This window comes from Grus americana, chromosome 2, assembly GCF_028858705.1.
Source record: "Grus americana isolate bGruAme1 chromosome 2, bGruAme1.mat, whole genome shotgun sequence".
Classification (NCBI taxonomy): domain Eukaryota; kingdom Metazoa; phylum Chordata; class Aves; order Gruiformes; family Gruidae; genus Grus; species Grus americana.
Genome location: NC_072853.1, coordinates 40,938,533 through 40,960,651, shown reverse-complemented (window position 1 = coordinate 40,960,651; position 22,119 = coordinate 40,938,533). Strand labels below are relative to the sequence as shown.

Sequence of the window (22,119 nt, the reverse complement as noted above, 5' to 3'; positions counted from 1 at the left end):
GTTGTTATATTTAGATCTGGTTCTAAAGACAAAATACAGTTATAAGTATTTTTACCAGCGGGGTTTTTTTCTCTTTCAAAGCCAAGCTTAGAAATAGTCTGACAAATGTTGAGACAAATTTACTAACCTCGATTCCTCAGTAGTAGTATTTATACAAGTTGAAGTTCCCTGCACAAGGCAATGCAGGAAAGAACAGCAAACACAGGAAGGGAGCACAGGAAAGGGAAATAACAGACTTCAGTTTTTTGGTGGAGACATTACATCATTTGCTTTGTAATGTATCTGTATTTCACAGCCAGAATAATATCAGCCAGCTCCAAGATAAGGAACACATTTATTTAGAGAATAAATCTAGTCCAGATTTCATCATAATGTCAATATTTGCCGTATTAATAGTACAGTTCCTCTAATACTCAGTAGTTAATAGTACGTTGCGTGCAAAGTGAAAGATCTTCCGAATGAGCTGTGCCTATAACCTGGGAATTGCCACATTCGGAACATGGTTCACTCTGCTTTTGGCGGGTTCCTTCATTGCTTGGTGTAAGGAAATAGGAATAGGTCTTCAACTGGCAGAAATCAGTTGACTTCCACCTCACGGGGCTTTGTTTTGGGTTTTTTTCTTCAAGATTTTACTACCAAACCTGATAACTAAGACAAATTATCAGACTCCTGTCAAAAACTGGGGACAGTCCAGCCTAGCCATCACAGGCCATTGCAGCAGAGTTTACACAGAGACTTCTCCCTGCCCCACGGCCAGATGTGGACCAGTGGAGGCCAGCCTCTGGTGACCAGCGTGCTGGGTTGGGCTCTGGCTGCAGTTGCCTGGGGAGTCATTGCTGTAGGTAGAGGGGCAACAGCCAGTGAAGCTGCTACATGGACATCAGAGAAGTGCTGGGGACATTGCAGATGGAATGCGTGGGTTTGCTCAGCACTGAAATCTTGAACCCCTTGACTAGATAATGGAGTTATACTTCATTAAATTTGGGCATAAGGTGGAGAGGGACTTCCTTAAACATAACACTAAGTTTAACAAGCTTCTGTAGGCCCAAGGAGAAATTTACCAGTTGCTACTCTGCTAAGCCCAAACTAAACAGATGTCTTCATGGTGGGCTGCTTGATGTACATTTTCTATGCATTTATTGCAATGCATGCTGTCAAGGGCAGCTGTGTGTCTCTCCAAAGGAAGCACGTTTCTGCAATACACACAGTTATGAACACATGAAGTAACCAGCAGTATCCACTCCCCCCCACCCAGCTCACATGTGGTGTGTGGGTTTGTTCTATTGTTTCTGCTGTCCCTAATATACACATAAATGACTCAGAGAATTCATAACTCATTATTCTGCAGAAGCTCTCCCCAAAGCCCTTGAAGAAGTGAATTAAGCATGCCTTCTGACACCGCATTTACCATTGCCTGGTGATGACTTTGTGATTGATAACTCACCAACCTCCCCTTTGTGACCCTTGGTTTCCATCTCCATTGTGCCCCTGCCTGGAGCTTGCCATCTGTGCCTCCCGCTTTCTTCCACTCACGTAGGTCTCTGCATAAACCTGTCCTCCTCATGCTAGTAAAGCGGACCTCACTGACGGCTATGGTGAGCAAAGCTCTTGCCCACCACATTATTGACTCTGTCCTTCAGATCTTGGTGTTTTGCAGGAATCAGAAGCTATGAGCTTGACTACCTGGCTTAGATTACTGTTCCCTTCTCTGTTCTGTCAGATGTGTCATGTGTGGCGCAGCGTGGCAATCCCCATGCTGTGCAGTGAGCTCAGGACACGCAGAGCAGGTCCCCAGACCACCATCCTCAGCAATGTACAGAACGTACGGAACTGTCGTAACTCACAGGAGAACAAAGTCCGATCATTTTCTACTTGAATTGAACATTTCTTTGCAAAGTTCCATCACTCACTAAGTAGAAATAATCCAGATGATTCTGTTTATTATTATACTGGTTAATTTGCCTTATTTCAAAATTGTCCTTTATTTCAGTAAGGTTCCTAGTAATGCAAATGTCATTCAGCTTTATTCAGATAAACCATGTTAAGTGCATAGGTTTGGCAGAGAAGTGTTTCTTTCTGCCCAAAAATTAATTCCAAATTTGTATAATATTATCTGTGAACAAATGATGTTTTTATTAGCTTTATAGAATGCACCTCCCCTCTATAGAAAAATGGTTACTGACAGCGCAAGAGATGGTACAGAATAAAATTAAATCTAACATTCAAAACAATAATGAGTATTTCTACATATTAACATTCATACCAAGCTTAAAATAAGTACTATTTGGATCACAGACCACTATTGAATGCTACAGCAAAGAAACTATACAAGCAATGATAACTACCATTTAAAAATAGTTAACAGTGTGAACTGGAAAATTTAACGTGTTTTCTTCTTTTAACGTACAGCCCCATTCCCAGAATTTCACCGGACCGTGCGGACAGACCAACTGTCACAGCTGTCTATCAAGGCTGAATTAGATGAAGACAAACAATACAGGCTTTGTAGTTCAACTAAAGCAGCAGCCTCAAAAATTTCCATTTCTCATCCAAGGGCACTGTGAGCGCATTGTCTTCCCCCTCTCTGAAAAGAGAATGGAACAATTATGTTACTGAAATTCCTCCACAGTGGGTCTGAAAGACTGTTTATGTCCAGCCAGGGAGACAGGGAAAACTAAAAGCAGGGATTTCATGACAGCAGGTGGGGGGGCAGTTTCAGGGTATATACTTCAGTGACATAATGGTCCTGATTCTTCTCTTTTAGGGTAAAGCCAGTGCTGGAAGATTTACTAGCAATAGAGGAAACGGCAATGAAACCACAAAGTTAAATGCAGTGGTCAAATTTTTAACTTGAAACAAAGCTTTACAATTGGCTTTCTGAATCAATCAGGTAATTAATTCTAATGTGGAGAGCATGGTGGTAAGCTAGAAATGAAAATATAGTAGTCACAGAGAAAGTTTTACCGTTTACCATTTTAGGAGCCCCACCAAGTGAAGAAGTACCGAGTACACAGCTCTCATGGGAGTCAGGTGGGCTCAGGAGATGGAAAGCAATCACCCAGTTTGTCCCTTCTAATAGCAGTAATATTCATTAGCAGCAGAGATAAATCAACACTTGGTTTCAAGCAAACACATATTTATGCGTTTCAGCATAACCTTAGGAAATCAGCTGCTCAGGTTGCCCCAGTGCTTCTCAGTTCTGAAGTGGTAGGTATGAGAACACTGAATCATTTCATTCTGTTGTACTAATAATCTCATTTTTTCCTGAGGTTACTTCAGTGCCAACTACAGCTCAGTACGTACACACAAAAAATCCATAAGCGCTTGGGTGCAAATGGTCACCTGGGGCTACAATTGCTTGCAGGGTCAACACATCTCCAGGGAGTTCCCACTCTTTTTCTTAAAGAAGAAGGGAGCGTAGCGGCTGTCTGTCACCGGCAGTGCTGTTAAGAAGTCAGTGTCTACCCATGAGACAATCTCTGCCATGATTTCCATGTGCTCCCTGGTTATCACCCAACACCCCCAAAAGTCATGGCGTCTGGCAGCATGACCATTTGATGGTCAACTTGAAGAACTTTCTACCAGCTGCCTTCTAAGGGAGGCTGTAAGCCCTTCTCAGAGTGGCTGGTTTCAGTCACAGTTACACTTTATGTAATAGCATAGAGGATTCCCAGTTCCTCCCAAGGTTTGGTATAAAGGTGTAACAGAAAAAAAATGTAGTAACAATAACAAGTCATTCTCCGTCTCTGGAAAAACTCTTGGCATGTTTTTCAGTGGGCTACTGATACAAGGGTGGAAGGATCAACCCCCTCCTTGAAGTGAACAGAAAGGTTCCTCTTGTGCAGACAGAAGATACCGGATCAGGGAATTAGACTGAAAAATCTGAGCCAGTAAGCTCAAAAGAAACAAAAAACTTCGTGTTCTTAAGGTTCTGTGTAGGCAAACTATGCTGTGACACAGTGACACTTTCTCAATCTCAATCAGTGCTAAACTAATTAACAAAACTGTTTTATACACTGCAGTGAGTAGCATCTCTCTTCTTTCTTGGATAATCCCTAGTGTGATGTAAGGGTGATTGAGTATCTAATTACTCCTTAATTGAATGCACATTTTGTACATTTTTCACTAGTTCAAGCTTAATGCTTTTGGTCCAAAAATCAAAGTCAGTGAAATTAAGTTGAACTGGGATTTGGGCAGCTATTGCATTAATGGATTACTTTTGGAAAGGAGCCTAATTACGAGCCAGTCTGAAGATTTCAGTTGTGTTTGTTACAGAAATACTTAATGTATTGTCTGACAAAAGACCAATTGTATATATTGGTAGTAATGTTATTCACACTTACTTACCCTTTATTCTTGTTTAAGAGTAATTTTTCTACCACGCTAAATTAATAGCACTGTTCCATAATATATGTGGTCAAGTAACACACTATTTGGGCTAAAGGTTTATGTAGATATGGAGATACTTGCTTCTCTCACTCTTCTGAGAAGTTTTGGGAAATGTAATACTTGAGCTACAATTATAGGAACAGGCATGTGTATTATAATCAGAAAATTGCATAGACACCTTGCTTGTTTATAGATTATATTTCTGTCTTTGAAATTTCCTTTGCTTGGGCTGAGTCCTACATATATTAAATAGAGCCCCACTGCTGCTGGTGGAGTCTTCTACAGATCAGACAACCATCCCCAAAGAAAAGCTTTCAGGATCAGTGCCATAAAGTGTAAATACCTGGGAAACCTAAGAGCTATTATCACAACACGCATGGTTTAAAAAAAAAGAAGAAACACTAACAAGGCCAATCAAAATTCAGAAATCATCCTCAGAATGTAAAAAAATCATTATTTTTTGAAGAATATTCATTTCTAATTCTTTCATATAATAATTTTGTGTACTTAGATTCCTCACAGATAATATATTTTCTTATACAAAACCGGGATAAACGCAAGACTGTAACTTTATCTCAGAAACAAGGAGCAGCAGCGGGAGCAAAGATAGGGCCAAGCTGGTATATTTTTAAGAACCAAAGGTCCCAATGTTCCCATAGTAATAGACAGAACATATTTAAAAGAGAAGATATAAGAAAACTTCAGTAAAAAGGATTATTTTTCAAAGTCTTCCAAAAGTGTTGAGAAAGTGCAAATAAATGGATTACAGAGAAATGAAATAGGATGGCCACAATAATATGCCTTTCCATCTGATGGGGGGAAATAAGATGCCCCACTGCAGAAGCCTTAGGTCAAGATCACCACACAAGATCAAAAACTTTCTTCTGCTCCTTAAAAGCAGTTGATCTGCTTTCTGGAGAGTTTTTCTACCTCCTTTGTCTTACCATATTCCTTACCATTATTGTCTCACACAATGTCTCTTGATTTTTTTCCTTATAGAAGCATCTTGCCTTCTCCTCCTTAACACTAGGTTAAACCAAAAAGTTTAAGAGTTTATAAGCAATCAAAGGACATGGGTGGCAAAACCACTTTAACACTGACTACATATTACCATTATTCTAAACCTTCCTAAAAACAGCACCTGAAAGTATGGTCAGGCATGGATTCAGAGTGTCTCAGAAAAGAGGACTGATGACCTTATGAATTCTTATCTTTCCTGAAACACTCTGCATTTAACAACATCTAGCTAACTAAAGTGTACCTTTGCTCTCTTGAGCTCTAGGGATGCACAAAAATCTTTTAAAAATTACAGTACGTTTTGCTTTGTAGCACTGCTCTGTCACAAACTGTGGCGTTAGTCATGAAACGTTGTTAACAGTCACTCCTGGTATTCTCTTCCTTGCGCGACAATTATCAGTTGCAGAAACATTTTCAGTAACACAAATAACTTGGTCAGTTTTGCTTACTATTTATTTTCAAAACATTGCTGTCTGCTTAGCAAGAGTTTGTTTGCATACTTTCACTGCATTGTTTTCATCCCTATGAAATAATTAGAATTACAAATTCCACGAGTAAGGACCTGTGACTACCTGGATCTTCAGTTTCAACGGAGTAATAATGTCCTGCTTAAAACTCCCTGTGTGATTTCATCTAGGTAAAACAGAGTGCACTCCCACTGCCTAACGTGTGTAACACTGCTGAAGGAGGAATGAGTATTGCAGGCTTTCTTCTCTGTCTGTGGTCAGACACACGTACTTGTATGTCCTTCTAATATCCTTGACATTTGAGAGCTGTTACATTACTACAGTTCATACGTACTAATCTGGAGTTTTTAAAAAACAGGTGTAGTTTTACCAAAGATGATGTAAGCTTCCTACCGTTTTGCCTCACCACTAATTTTCAGCATTTTCCCCGTAAGTGAAAATACCATGGTAGAGTTTCAGTGTGTGTTCAGACTCCAGCCTTTGTGTTGAAATTGCCAATAAACATGCTGTGAGGATGGGTTTTGTGACAGGCACTCCGGGCTACATTGTCACTTCCCAAGTAGCAGTGTACAAACCATACATGGTTTATGGTAAACAGACAGAAATTATACTCTCAAAATGCTTTTCATAAAGAAGCTGGTGATAACAGAGTGCATTGTAGATAGTGAAGAATGTATGATGCTGATAGAGAGTCACAGGTCAAGAAATTTAGGAGCCCTTGTCAGCATGAAGGATCTTATCTGAAGCATAAGCAGGGATCTAATTCCTAGGCTACCTTATTTTTTTAGCTTTGAAAAGGAAGCACAGTATTTTGTTTCTTCTTTGCTTCTTATGTACTAAGGGATTTCAACTATTTTCCATTCCTCCACCAAGATTTGTGTATTGCTAAGAAGAGCTCAGTAAATGCTTGAACAAGGACAATTCCACTATGGTACTCATTCTGGAAACAGCTACAACTCAGAATGGTTTTCTTTCTCATTTAGGGCTTGATCACTCCCTACACTGATGCTCTGGCCTGGACACAGCATAAACTCGTACTACAGCAGTGACCAGTCTGTGACTCTTGGGCTGCCTGTGGCTACCAAATCCCTAAATTGTGACTCCCGTGTCAGAGGTATGTCACACAAGCAAAACCAGAATTTTTCCACTGACTAATTTGAACCCCCAGCAGCGGGAAAACAAGTTAGGCTGACATTACATGGTTCACTTACAATCTCAGTGCATACCCCATTCCCAGCTATTACAACGAAGCAGTGGGAAGCAACCTGAAAAGTTGCTTTCAGCCATTCCTGAAGCTCTTAGTCCCCTGAATGCTCCAAAAGTTTTGGTATGTTTCCAGTAGGTCTCTGATTATAGCTTGCGGCTCACAAGCCAAAGCTGTCTGTCCCTCTGTCCTATTGTCACGCACTCAAATGTAAGCACATTCTCAAGCACTCTGAAGCGCCAGCATAGTGTTGGGCACTATACATAACTTCTTAAAAACAGGAGAGCAACAGTCAGTTTTGTTGATAACATGAAGATGAGTTTCTTTCAAAGACTGAAACTTAACAATTAAACCAACCACCTTTTAAGCACAAAACCTAAATTCATGGAGACAAAGAAAGACCGATGAAAAATCAGTTGCTGAGAAGTAGCATAAATACTCGTATATCATCAAATATAGGAAATTGTGCTTGTATTTCTAAAGAACTAGTGCTGATAATCTTTGTGTTGTTTTTTTTTAAACCAGGAAAAAGAGAAGAATGGCCATAGTAACTTAACGATGCATGGCTGCTGAGAGCTCACTCCAGCTCTGGATCTACACAACAGGAAAGCATAAAATCCCCAAGTGCTGGAACTTCCACAGAGCAACTTGTTAGTGAACTCCTGGAACTACAAAGGCTGCTAGTAATCTGACAGTAAAGACACATATTGATTGGCAATGTAAACCTCCATTCAAATGCAACGTTCACCGAGATCTGCTTAGGCAAAGAAATACAGATCATAGCATTGTATCACTCTTACCTCCATTTCTCAAAGGCAAGGCACAGCTCCACAGCTCACTCTGTATTTGAATGTCCCTTCATATTCTATAATCTAGTTACCATACAATGTGCAACGCCACAAGGAGGGGAGTGCACCGCTACCTGCTTAGTACTAGATCATTGCCACTGGCAACACTGATCCCCTGTTCAACTCCCTATGGAAATGACAGCATAGTTTTGCTGACACAAGAGCAGCTCAGCAGCTTCAAAAGCGTCATTTGCACTATCCACTCACTAAACACACCAGATACAGTCACAACATTGCCCTCTCTCCTTATTGTCAAACTAATGCTGTGCCAATTTCTGCTCGTCTGCTCAGACCTCTCAATATCATGCAGAAAGTCTCTGCAGTATCAGGCATACAGTCTCTGTTCCTGCCACCCTAAATTACTCCTTCCAGTTCCTCAGGCCTAGCACAACCTCGGTATTTTAATGATGTCATTTATTTTTTCTCTCTGATCTTGAAAGTACAACTAGGAAAATGGTGATTATATTAAGAATGGGCTTTAATCCAAATTAATTTCTGCTATCATGATTTATAGGACATTGGATATACTTGCAGCTACTTACAATCTGAGGTCTACCAAAGATGTATGTGTATGTATGAATGTGTACATGCATTTGTGTATATAAAAACTGATGCTTTTTCAGGAGTTTCTGAATCAGTCACCAAAAAAAAAATGTTCAGGAGAACTGGAGTAATGTAGATAGGTAGATGGAGTAGGTATAAGCTATCATCACACTTGGAGGACAATTCTTTATTTACGGATACAAAACAAATTGTGTCTGGGATGTGCACTTTTGAGACAACACATTAGAGATCAAATTCTTTGTTAATTATGCTCAGGGGAAAGTAAATTAAAGTTTATCACTTTCAAAATAAAATACTCTTTCAATACTATTTTAGCAAGTTATTTTTTAGAACTAGCTCTTACTGCCTTCTATTAAAAGAATCTCATTGATTTCAATGACTTCTGTACCCGGCACTTATTTGACCTCCTCTTAGTAAATGGGAGCAATGCCATTTAATTGTCTTATGCATGGAATCATACTCATACATCCTGATTTATAAAGGGATGAAGACACATAGACATGCCATGCTGAATTCAGTATCACTATCAATTCAAGTTGATATTCAAGTCTTTGAAATCAGACATCTTGCTGATTCACAGATACAGCTGTTCCACTGATGTAATAGAGAAAGGCATGTCTATCAAATCAGTTACATATAAAGCAACAAGGATTAAACAGAGGGTAATAAATCCATTGGAAACCACAAATGATGCTGTCTTCAGTGAAGAATACACTCCTGAAAAAGTACTTATCCACTTGGCAAGGTGGCAAGCCCCAAAATAAAACAGCCTGCTGGAATACTCACAATTCACGTGTTTAAAAATAGTGATTCAGGACTGCCAAAAAACTAGCCTTTAAGAAAATGGAAGATTTAAGGTTCTTCTTATTTGATTTCTAGGAGTGGTAGCATTTGTTGTCCCCATTGTTAAGCTTTGCTGTGTAACAACAAGAATTACAGATCTTTTTTCCAAGATCACCAGAGACTATAAAGAAATAGTCTGATGCCCATAGCAAGGGTTCTGAGTCAAGTATGAAGTATCAAAAAAACTAGCAGTAACACTGAGGAAGTCACAATGTTATCCTTTCCCTCTTTTCTTTCAGAAAAGGATCTGGGAGTCCTGGTAAACAAGAAGTTGAACATGAGCCAGTCATGCACCCACGCAACAAAGGCGGCCAACAGCCTTGTGGGCTGCACTGGGAAGAGCATTGCCAGCAGGTGGAGGGAGATGATCCTTCACTTCTACTCAGCACTGATGAAACATCTGGAGTACTGGATCCAGTTCTGGGTTCCCCAGTTCAAAAGAAACATGGACATACTGGAGCAACGAGCCACGAAGATGATTAAAGAATTGAAGTGCCTGTCAATCCAGCAGCATAGGCTGAGAGAGCTGGGACTGTTTAGCCTCAAGAAGAGATGTTTCAAGAGGGATCTTAACAATTTGTATAAATACTTTATGAGAACAAGTATACAAGATGGTGCCAGACTCTTCAGTGATATCCAGTGAAAGGAGGAGAGGCAATGGATACAAATTGAAATACAGGAAATTTCATGTAAAATTAATACAAAATTGTTTTCCTGCAAGTGTGGTCAAACAGGTACAGGTTGCTCAAAGAGGTTGTGGAGTCTTCATCCTTATGATATTCAAAACCCAGCTGGACATGGCCCTGAACAACCTGCTGTAGTTAACACTGCTTTGAGCAGAGGATTGGACTAGTAGGTCTCCAGAGGCACCCTCCAACCACAACTGTTCTGTGATTCTATTGTACTTCACTGTATAAAACTGAACTCAATTGTTTGACCTTCCATGTCTGAAAGCAAATCTGTACTGAGCTTTCTCTCCAAATTCCTTCACACCTGACCAGTTATATCACTACTGGGTATGATTTAAAGAGGTTAGAAATAAAGGGGAAAAAAGGCTTTTAAGAAGAAACATGTGAAAACTTTGGCAACTGCAGGACAGAAAGGATGTAAGGCTGTTCTATAAGGGATGTATTTCAAAAACACCCACACAACAGAGTCCGAAGCCTCATTAACCCCAGGCTATAGGAGAGAGATACATTCTTAGCACAAAAGCAGAGCCAAAAGAGGCCGACTAGATAGCAACAAACTTATTCTAAAATCCGTTGGTTTAAAGAGAGCAGTGAAGCTACAAAGTTCTACCTGTTCTGTCCTCCTGAAGGCTCCCTTCAGAACCTAGACAAACTTTGTTCTAGTACTGGAGGAGGGTATTTTGAGATCTGGGCTTTTCCATGATAGAGGAACCATAAAATGAGAAAAAAAAAAATCAGTTCTTTACCTGAGATTACACACTATGATATATCATGTTTGTGTCATCTCTGCCTTCAATTTGACAAACTACCACAAATTGCATCAAAGATCAACATATGCCATTTGATCACAAGCCACAAAGGGTTCAGTTCTGTCAAGGTTTAAATCAAGGCTGAAGAGCAGACATTCTGAAGATTTGTGAGCATGGCACGCATACAGCCTGCATTGTGATTCAGTCAAAACTAATTAGACCTTTCAAGCAACCTCTTTCTACTCCTGTCTATACAACACTGATGGAAGGATTTGTCTCCTTCTTTCCCTGACAGAGTGACGAGGTCATGGAAAACTAATGTTCCTCAAGGTTCTTCAAGTGGCTGTACCACACTGGCTTGGAATAAAAGAAAATACTGAAAACTCTACTGGCAGGAGTTCCAGCAGCCTTGGCAGAAGGGCATCATGTCAGAAAAGATGTCCACCAGTGTGTCTGTAATTGTAATATTCAAGACATACTGGAGCTTTAAAAGAAAAGGTAATCTCTTTGAAAGGAAGAAATGCTCCCTCTTGGATCACTATGTAGATGCCACCCTGCAAACTATTACCTCCCCATCTGCTGAGTCTTCATAGCAATATTCAGCCAATGTCAGCAGTCCCAGCTTAAGGATGATTATCCATTTCTATGAATGAGGGAAGGTGTTTTTTTCTGAGGATGTCTGAGTTCTTTGTGATGAGCTACTGTTCCTCAACACCTTTCTCCTGGAGAGAACTCTATGAGGAAATCACTACAAAGTAGGCAGGGTACTTTTCTTCTCTTTCTCCCTTTTTGCATAGAAGAAAGGTGATCAAAGCACATGATTTCTTTTTACACTTCATATATCTCGTTTCCAGCTCCCCAGAGACAAACTCAATACCAAGGACATATTGTGAACCCTTGATTGCTTCAGTGCTATTTGGACCAATGCATCCAAAACTAAAAAGAACACCTGGACAAATGAATTTCTGATAAATAATTCAGTTGGGTGTACAGAGTCAAGTGCCATTTCTTCTGTGGGCTACACAATGCCAGGAGTCACAGTTCTTTCTCAGTGCCTGAGAGTGTGTAATTAGCATAGCTCTACAGTGAGGACTATCATTTTACATTAAAAATTCCATCATTTGGGAATTAAAACTGCAGATTATTTTGTGAAGCATGGCCAAGATAAATCTTATTATTTAAAACAAATCTTTATAAGTATTGAGAAATGTAATAAAATTTCAAACATGAAAGCAAAAGCGAATTTTTTATATTTCAATTCCAGCATTGTAAAGGAAACTCTTTCATGCTTAAAATTCAAACTCAGTGTGTCAAGTAATTTCACTGTTACAGACTTGAATTACCTGCACTGGCCTGAGGGCATTATTCACTCTCTGAGAAAAATTGTACTTTAATATTGCTATGATTTTCCCAAGTAATTTTTATGCAGAAACTGCGATGAATCTGAAACATCTATTTTGAGATTAAAGTGACGACATTTGGTGACTGCAGAGAACCATGTAATTGAGAATTGGGCTTAGGGATGTGCCCAAAATTAAATACGGGAATGAGAAAACAATATTAATAAAAGGACCAATGTTTTGCTTTCTTTGCTTAACTTTTGGGATGCGGATATTAAATATGGTTACAAAATACAAATAAACCCTTACTTCAAAAATGTTTAGATGCATATTGAATGCTTACGCTTGTGTTGGGTTTGCGTGGCAAGGTTTTGGTAGCGGGGGGGCTACAGGGGTGGCTTCTGTGAGAAGCTGCTAGAAGCTCCCCCTGTGTCTGACAGAGCCAATGCCAGCCGGCTCTAAGACGGGCCCGCCGCTGGCCAAGGCGCCAAGCCAATCAGCGCCTCTGTGATAACATATTTAAGAAGAAGAAAAACACTTAGAGAGAGAGAGCTTTTGCAGCCGGAGAGAGGAGTGAGAAGATGTAAGAAACTCTGCAGACACCAAGGTCAGTGCAGATGGAGGGGGAGGAGGAGCTCCAGGCGCCGGAGCAGAGATCCCCCTGCAGCCCATGGTGAAGGCCATGGTGAGGCAGGCTGTCCCCCTGCAGCCCATGGAGGAAGGATGAGGGGGTGTAGAGATTCCACCTGCAGCCCGTGGAGGACCCCACGCCAGAGCAGGTGGAGGCACCTGAAGGAGGCTGCGGCCTGTGGGAAGCCCATGCTGGAGCAAGCTCCTGGCAGGACCTGTGGCCCCATGGAGAGAGGAGCCCACACCAGAGCAGGTTTGCTGGCAGGACTTGTGACCCCGTGGGGGACCCCACGCTGCAGCAGTTTGCTCCTGAAGGTCTGCACCCCGTGAGAAGGACTCCATGCTGGAGCAGGGGAACGATGAGAGGAGTCCTCCCCCTGAGGATGAAGAAGCGGCAGAAACACCGTGAGATGAACTGACCGTAACCCCCACTCCCCGTCCCCCTGTGCCGCTGAGCGGGGGGAAGGTTGAAGCCGGGAGTGAAATTGAGCCCGGGAAGATGGGAGGGGTGGGGGGAAGTGTTTTAAGAGTTTATTTCATTTCTCATTCCTCTACTCTGTTTTGCCTAGTAATAAATCAGATGAATTCCCTCTCTAAGTTTGGTCTGTTTTGCTCGTGACAATAATTAGTGAATGATCTCTCCCTGTCCTTATCTCGACCCACAAGCATTTCGTTATGCCTTTTCTCCCCTGTTTAGTGAATGAGGGGAGTGAGAGAGCGGCTCTGGTGGGCACCTGGCCTCCAGCCAGGGTCAACCCACCACAACGCTATATGGAAAGACCATGAAATTGTTGGCCACTGTCCTAGCCCATTTAATAATTTCTGTCACATGCAGGAGGAAAGATAATCTTCCCACTCGGTTTTAATGGATCCATTTTTGGAAGCACTGAATTATTAATCTCTTTTAGGGGTTATCTGCTGCCTGATCATTTGTTAACTTCATATTGAAGTTGGGGGCTGGACCCAGAGCATGCTCTCAAGAGGCCTAAGTCCACAACAGAGCCTGAAGTGAACTGAATTCCATCACTGACCTAGACAGAGCAAGAATTTAATGTACAAATAAATATCCTTACCCAAAAGTGTATATCAAAAGCCTTTCAGCAACAAACATCCAGGTGAAAGCATCTGGCTTTGAAGAAATGTGCAGATAGAAAAACTGATGCTTTTATATGATGAATTCTACCAGTAAAATAGGGTAATGGGGAATACCCAATGTTTTTATTATTTAAATAAAGTTTATTGTAGGATAGTAGATGAAAAATTTTACTATGTTAAAGAAATTAAGTTAACAACAGATTCATTCTTTTCTTGAAGACTTTCCAGATTAGCTGTTTTACTATTTGTATCAAGGTGGGGCCACTTTATTACAAAATCAACCACAAATGTTAGTGTCTTGGCTCACTACTTTCAAGGTAACTAGTTGTCTTGATAGTAAATTTTAACTCTCTAAGAATCTCATTACCAGGTTTTTCACTATAGTTAAACATTGATTAACTAAGCATAATGAGGTTTAGGAGTAACTGTTGGGCATTGAGGGAATTTGTCTTGTAACTGATAGAGGCTAGAGAACACGACATGGGAGGTTTTAATAACTGAAGTGGGGATAACGCAGGTTCACATGTCTATTAGCCCTTATGCACTGAATCCAACATCATCCTTAAATTCTTGCTCTGTGAGCCAATGAAGGCTGAAAACCACTGAGGACAAGAAGCAGCAACTACTTTGATGAATGAAATATGAAAAATTAGCTATGACAGAAGTTAATTAGTCTCTTCTTGTATTTGCACTGGTTCTGCCCAAGATTCATTCTGGTTGGGAAGGAACAGCACTGTAAAGCAGGGAGAAAGGATTCAAAAAAAAAAAGGCCTCCTTTGAGAATTAAAGGCCTCCTTCCAGAACTACTGCCCTGGTTTTTAACAGATAACACTAGAAAGATTCACCAATGACTCGTCTTCTAAAAACATGCTAAGAAATCAACCAGTGAACCTCCGTAAATGGGGAAATCTGTCACATAACCTAGGCATACTGTGCTGTTGCTCACTGCAGCAGGACAAATTTAAAGCTACAAGAAGTAACTGTGATCTAACTGTGCACGATCCACTGCCTGCTGAAGTCAATACAAATATTTCAATTCACTAAATTGTGTATTAGATTCCAGCCACTAAAGAATCTAATAGTAACCAAACTATTCCCACCACTATAGAACCAATACTAACCAAACTATTATACCACAGGATAAAATAAAACAGTATGGTGACAATATATCATAACGTTAGCTGAAATTAACTTAGTGCATTTTCTCCTTTAGTTAAATGTCCCCTATGAAAATTATTTAAATGTTTTTATTTTTCTGCTAAGCTTTTACTTACCTAAATAAAGATATATTTTTGTTGTTCTTCCTCTTCTGCTACTGAAATGCAGCCCTGATGACTCTATCGCTAAGTGGCTGAGTTGGTCTGAAGTTATCTCCTAGTATTCCATCACAGCCCTCTAAAAGCTCAGCACCTTTAACATGTGTCCTCAGTCTACGAAATTCCTCTATCTGAAAGGCAGAAAAACAGACATGAAGAAGCTGAGATACATTCTTCACTATGGGACTAACGATCAAAATCAGTCTTGCCCAGACAATTCTGTAGCTTTGAAACTTGGAGTGTTCAGGTTCCATATACCAAAGTATATATCATTACATACATTTTAATAACATTTTAAAATAGTTGTCAGTACAGTCAAAACATTTAACATATACAGAAAAAGAACTTTTATGCACATGGTTTAGCAAACTTATCCGTTGCTTTTTCGTAACTTCTTTTGGGATCTATAACCTTCTTAGCCACTGTAGATTACATCCTATGAATCAACCTCACAGCTGTGACATAAGAGTAATCATTCTGGTCTTCTTCAAAGAAGTGCACTTCAGGAATAACTTGGTCAAAGTGCATTTCAGGAATAGCTTGGTTGACAATTAATTGTTTTGAATTTCTGCCAGTGATTTAGTTATTGCCTGAAATTGTTGCTTCATTTAAATAAAAATTATTTTCTAAACCAGGAGAATTCTTAACAGACTCTCAGCTTTAGAGGAAGCCTGTTGACATTTTATATGGAAAAATAAATACAAAAAATAAAAACAAAATACCGCTTCAAAAGTTCTGTATATGTAGGTGCTAAGTGTACTTAGAAAATCAAATACAGTCAAAAATCAACATAAAACATTTCAAATGGTCCAAACCAACTATGTTTCTGGTTTATAGACTCTTTTTAGATTTTTCTAAATCTAATCTGGTATAGGGAAGAATATGAGCAGCTTCCATCTCCATCCCTGGTATCAGCATCAAGCACTGCGTGACAAAAAACTAAGAAAATCAATGCGCATCTCAGCAACTTTATACCTTGTTGTTCAACAGTACTGTTTTTAAGAGTCTGGTATTTGAACTAAGTAGTTACAACTACTAAAAAAATTGTGTTTGTTTTTTGCTTTGGCATATTGACAAGCTATCTTAGCGGGATACAGCAAACCTGCTTGAAGGCGGACAGCCCTACCCCGAGCATTTGTACTTGTACTGACCCTGTGATGCCTCACTATCCAGCCCAGCTGTAACTTGAAACTGAAGCTACATAGAAAGCAAAATGGAGCCTGAAGTACTTAACCATTTTATCATCTAAGAAATTATGGAGTGAATTTCTCCATGAAGAACACTCTATGAAGGATTACAGGGAGAATGGAAGTGTGATTCCAAATTAAAAGAAAGGAGGTATTCAACAGCAGGTAATGGCATTTTTATTCTTCTATTGTCTACAGAATACTTTCTTACTGCAACCTGCAAGACAACTGTCTTCATTGTTGTTTTCCACTCTATAGCAGAACTGATACAGATTTATTTACTTGATTTAGAGGCTAGCTCTGCTCTGCTGTATTTTCCTCAAAAAACAGTGTGCTTAGAAATCAACACTCAGTTTCTTGCAGCTGAGATATAAGGCAACAGCTTAGACACAAAAGATGAAAAGCAGAATGAACTGTAAAGCTCCTTGAAGGTTCTTTTAGAGGCAGATCCTTATTTTGGAAGATTAATTTTTTTTATGTTTATTTTAAGCAAACTGAAAATAAACCCACTATAGGCTTGGAACTGAAAAAGTCTTCAGAAGTCAAGTGCTGGTAAATTGCTGAATGGGTTTTGTACAGGTACCCTCTTTCACCATCTGAATTAACTCCGGAAAGTCTGAAATAATTGTAGTTTAGGAAGGAGCATTTTACAAGAATGGGGCTTTTGTTTGATCTTTTGAGAATGAGAGACTTCAAACAAACACAGACGAAGGAAAGGGAAGAGCAGACTCTCTGCAAAGCTGGCATTTGTGAGCTGTCTCCTACTGTAACTACAAATGCTCTGCCCAATCCTCACAGTGAAATCTTTCTCCGGGAGCTACTCCTCACAAAGCAGCTTTCAGTTTCTTCAGTCAGGAAAAGTAGGTCTGACCTGATCCCTGTGCCTGCTCTTTAGTCTTCAGAGAAGTCAAGAATTGCAGCCCTACTTCGAGGGGGAAGTGGTTCTGTCAGAAAAGGACACTAACTGTGCCGACACTACTTTCCCCATTAAATTTCCATGTGATAAGGCAATATGTGTGCCCCACTCATTCTGCTTCATCTCATATGGAACCACTTACTGCCTCCTCCCAACCCCTCACAAGGCAATGCTGTGAAGTACACCCTTGTAGAACTGCCAAGGAAATAGGTATTTTAGAAGCACGCAGCTAAGCACCCTTGGATATTCACACACTTTCAACAGGTAGAGCCATTTATAAAATTTTTTCTCATGCCCAGAAGACTTAGGATGACGTAGGCCTGTTCACACCAAAATTCAGGATCAAATTCTAACCAGTGAAGGGGTAAATCCACAATGTTAACAGTCATATTTCTACTGAGTAAAAGCATTTAGTTTATATTTTGTAGAATTTTGCAAGAATGTTTTTACCACTTTGCTGTATTCAGATCCTGAATACTGCTTTCTTCTGTTTCACTTAAATATTTGCTGAAGAATAGAACACACAAAACAAAGAATTTGCATGTTTTCTCTACAAATATTTCTTCTATATGAGGAATAGAAGCATTGTCCTTCTGCTTGAAAATTTCACATGCCTTCATGGTACCTTCCAAGAACACAGACCTACTTTCCAGTGAACAGAATACCATGAACCTCTCAGAGTGCTTTATTTCACAGACTACATGTATTTTGCACGATTCCCACTCCCGCTCCACATGCTAGTTACTATTTCTGTCCTTTAGGAGGTCTTGATTTTGAATGAGGTAGACAAAAGCACTAGAGACCTCGCCATTCAATACAAAACCAGTTAACTCTGACAATGAGTACAGCAGAATGACAGCTCCTTGCCGCATCATTGTTTAAAATCCGTACTCAAAGTGGTTTAGACAATGTACTTCTTCTGGGCTTCAGCGAACCACAAAGCACATTATTCACAAATGTCCAATTTTTTAAAAATATAGTGGAGAGAAGCACGAGCAAGTCTTTTTCAATTATTTCCTGCTCTTTACTGGCCTAATAGGAGGGAGTTTTCTATTTTCTCCCATTGCATTTCAGCAGTGTACACACCTGGGTGAGGTGTCTCACAAAAGCAGTCTACGCAGTTCTTTCTGGGCTATGTATTTCAAGATAGGACAAGTGAGGATGATAAAAACCACAAAAGGAGGGCAGAAATATGCAAAAAGAGCACTGCAGGGCGCAACTTTCCAGATAAGCTCCTTTCCACTGAGATCAATAATAAAACTCCAAGAACCAGATCTGCAAAGCCCTTATTCTCCAGGGGAGAAGAGTCACTTGCACACTTTATCCAGACCTGGCTTGCTCTTTTGCTATTCATATAACCAACACAGTCAGATTCCAGCTGCTGAAGTGAGGTGCACATGGAGATGAATCTCCTTTCATTTAACACTGACTTAAATCAGTAGCAAATCAACTCATCAGTTGAACTTTACTATCTGTAAGTATCTCCAGGAGAAACAGAAAAAGGTTCTCTACGTTGCAATTGTCAGCCTATTATGCCTATGTCAAAATAGTTACTCCTCCATTGTTTCAAAATAAGCAAATGAGAAAATGCATAGATGTGACTATGAACTAGAATGGCAATTTTATTCATTTTTCCCCTTATGACCCACAGTTTGTTAAGCTAATCAACACTGCTATGTTAATTACAGAAAATGAGAATGTGAATAAGTATCCTGTCTCCAATATATTAACTAGCTTCATCAGAGGAAGGCAATAAAACCTATTCCATATCAGACTGTGTTGTTCTTTATTGTTACTTGTTATTGACACTCAGAAGTTGATGATTTTATGGCCTGAAAAATGAAAATAGAAAGCCTTGAATTTGTTTCTTACCATCTAGAACCACAGATGCTACTCGTATTTATATAAATCACTTGAAGTTTCATAAGCTGTGTTCATTAGTATCCCACAGAAGAAAGTTCTACAAGTTAATGACACATGTAAAAATAATGTATTTAAATCCATTAGAAATGCATTTGCACTGAAACCTATGCTTACTACTACAAGCGGGCTTAATAAAATTAAATGCCTTTACCAGCCTTCCATGGATGATTCAGAATGGTATATGCTATATTACTTCCTCTTATTTTCCACAGACAAAAGCCCTTGCATTTCTAATCTCTCCTTAAACAGAAAGTCTCACAGGCACTCATGCCCACATGCACAAAAGAGGCCAGATACTTAATCGCAGCCAAAATGTTAATTAGAAGTTAAAATCTTGGATGTCTAGGCTATAGCAAAATATTCTGGCACCCCCCAAAATCTCATTTTGAGCATCCTTGAGAACTCTCAGTCCCTTTTGCCTTTAGAATCCCAGAATCACTGTATCTCACTTACTTGTCCCTACATTTATTTTCAATTCACATTTGAAAGTGCTATCTGATGAAAGTAAAATTTTTATCCCACCTTGGCAAAAGTCCGTCATGTTCTTAATAAATCTTTTCTGCACAACCTTGACTTTAATGCTGCTGCATTCATAACTAGCAGTAAGGATTTTTTTCCTACTTGATGCTGATCTACGACAAGTACAAAGTAATGTGGATACTGGCATAAATCCGCTTCAATCTCTCACTCTGCTCCAGTGCCACATCTCACCTGCATACTGTGCCAGTGGCAGGGAAAGAGCCCCTCCATGACTTGTGTGTCCTTCATCACTGCAATGTTCTTGTTGGATTGGTTTTACACCAATCAAAGTAATGCAGTGACACGAACTTGATACCCTACACCCAAAGGCGGCCATGGTTATCAATCACATTCTTTTCCCCAGGCACTATGGGTCACTCTTTTCCCCAGGCACAATATTCTCTTCTGTACACTTACCCCTTCACACCACGTTCCAATATCTCGTTTTCTTGTGGTAAATGAGTACATAATAATATTAACTAAACTTGCATTTCTCTGCTTGATTCCTCTTTCATTCACCTTCTCGCCACGTCCCACCACATGTGGATGGCTTGAACTGTGCCCTCCTCTGGGCACTGACTGGATTAAAAGGGAATAGAGACTACAAAATCTGCAACTAGCATGAAATCGAATATCATACAATGTCTCAGTGTAATAGCTATGGTCTTTATACTTCTGATTAAGTTCTCTTATTTATTCATATCATATCTGGACAATTAGCTGCCAAGTTACAAAATGCACTGTCTTTAAAAGTTATTCTGAATCTAGTAATGCCAACAGAGTTCTGTTTCCATTTACTCAGCAGTAAACAGCCATAAGACCTACCCTTTCACAAGCAAATAAATACCAGATTCATGATGGGATACATTTAAGTTGCAGCTACCATATAAATAAGCTGATGGGGAGCTATTGCTTTTATCCTATGATTAGAACTAGAATTCAGTTTTCATATGAAAAGAAACACTGCCAATTTCAAATTGTTAAAATTTTTAAAATATTGTGCTGGGATTGCTAGCAAAATTTTAGATTATTAAAGCTGAAATAATTTAAACCAGAATTTATCACCTTTTAAACTTTTTTTCCTTCTGTCTTCACATGCTTCAGAGCAGGCAATGAAAATTAACACATTCACCTTCAGGGATTCTAGATAGTTCCACTTAAATTAAACCCACATTCCTCCAGTTGGGAATCAGAGACTGTGGGAGAATATTCATCAAGAGTATTCATTGTTTTTACTGGGATTATTTGTAGACAGATTTGAAATGTTTTCTATCAAAAGACTCACATGACTGTTAGATATAATTTAAAAAGAAAAATCACTTTAAAACACATACGTGTGAAATCAAATTTAAATAGGTAGTTTCCATTCAACATTTATTATAAAACAGAATTAAAAGAGAACAAGATAAGTTAAATATAGTTCAATGCAACATAGCTAGCCCATACTATGTTAACATTTTTCATTCTCCAGGACATAGTGTCTCCCTGTGCCTTTTTGTTCCTTTAACATCAAAAAGCAGTGATATTTGAAAGCTTACAATTACAAAGAATTGAATTTCTTTTGCCCATTGACTTCTTTTTCTTTCACTTAAATAAAGAATTATTTTAAATGCAGATGATAAATGATAACAAGGTTTTTCATCTCTGACCTTTGCATTGCTTTCAGTGACTCAAAAGGCTTAACCTTTACTTGAAAAGCCATGTACTGATCTAATGGGATCTTCAAGGAGAACAGATATAATGTCCTGATATATATATTTGCACGCTATAACCTTTAGCTCATAACCATATTCCAAGGTCACTTTAAGCACAGCTGTTACCTGTACTTGGGACACAGTCAAAGGATAGCGAAATAATATCCAGGTGACACCTTCACTGCAGGGTGGAATGGTTAGAGAGCCCTCATACACCCAGTAGTCACGCAGAAGAGGATCTGAAATTAAAAGAAATACGGAATTTTAATGACATTAAGGAAGATAATTATGCCTTTCAATTATGACAGCTTATGATAGCCATGGGCTTGCTCATATGATGAAGCTAGTATACAGTGAGCTAAGGTGGGAATTGATAATCTGCCAAGCACTGTCCACTATTCCTCACGTGAATGTACATGAGCTTGTGGTCATTATACTACAGTAACTTCCCCCCGCAGATGAGTATTTTAAAGACGAAAATGCCACTTTATAGATGTGAAAAATAACATGTGCACAGCTCCTTTAACTAACACAGCAAATAAATAATACGATGGGAAAGAACTCCTGTTAGTGTCAAAAGCTACAAGAGGCATCCCATTTTAACAGCAGAGGGGCTGTGATGATCCAATTTTAACTGACTGACTTCTACATTTACAATATGTCTCAGGGATGAATTTATTTCATGTTTTTAGAAAAATTCAGTGAAAACAGCTCAAGCCAAACTTTTCA

General features: G+C 39.4%; 1 protein-coding gene across 2 annotated transcripts in view; it reads right to left on the bottom strand.

Moving 5' to 3' along the window:
• Positions 1 to 315: 315 nt before the first annotated feature.
• CA8 (carbonic anhydrase 8) overlaps positions 316 to 22,119 on the bottom strand; it is a 52,277-nt gene continuing 30,473 nt past the window's right edge. The window contains exons 7-9 of one of the 2 annotated variants that reach the window (XM_054816877.1): positions 21,517 to 21,629; positions 15,110 to 15,282; positions 316 to 2,584 (exon numbers count right to left, since the gene is read on the bottom strand). In XM_054816877.1, coding sequence (XP_054672852.1) covers positions 15,148 to 15,282; positions 21,517 to 21,629 — 248 coding nt within the window. In that variant the 3' untranslated portion in view covers positions 316 to 2,584; positions 15,110 to 15,147. The remainder of the gene's footprint in view (positions 2,585 to 15,109; positions 15,283 to 21,516; positions 21,630 to 22,119) is intronic. The other variant, XM_054816878.1, reaches the window with a different exon arrangement.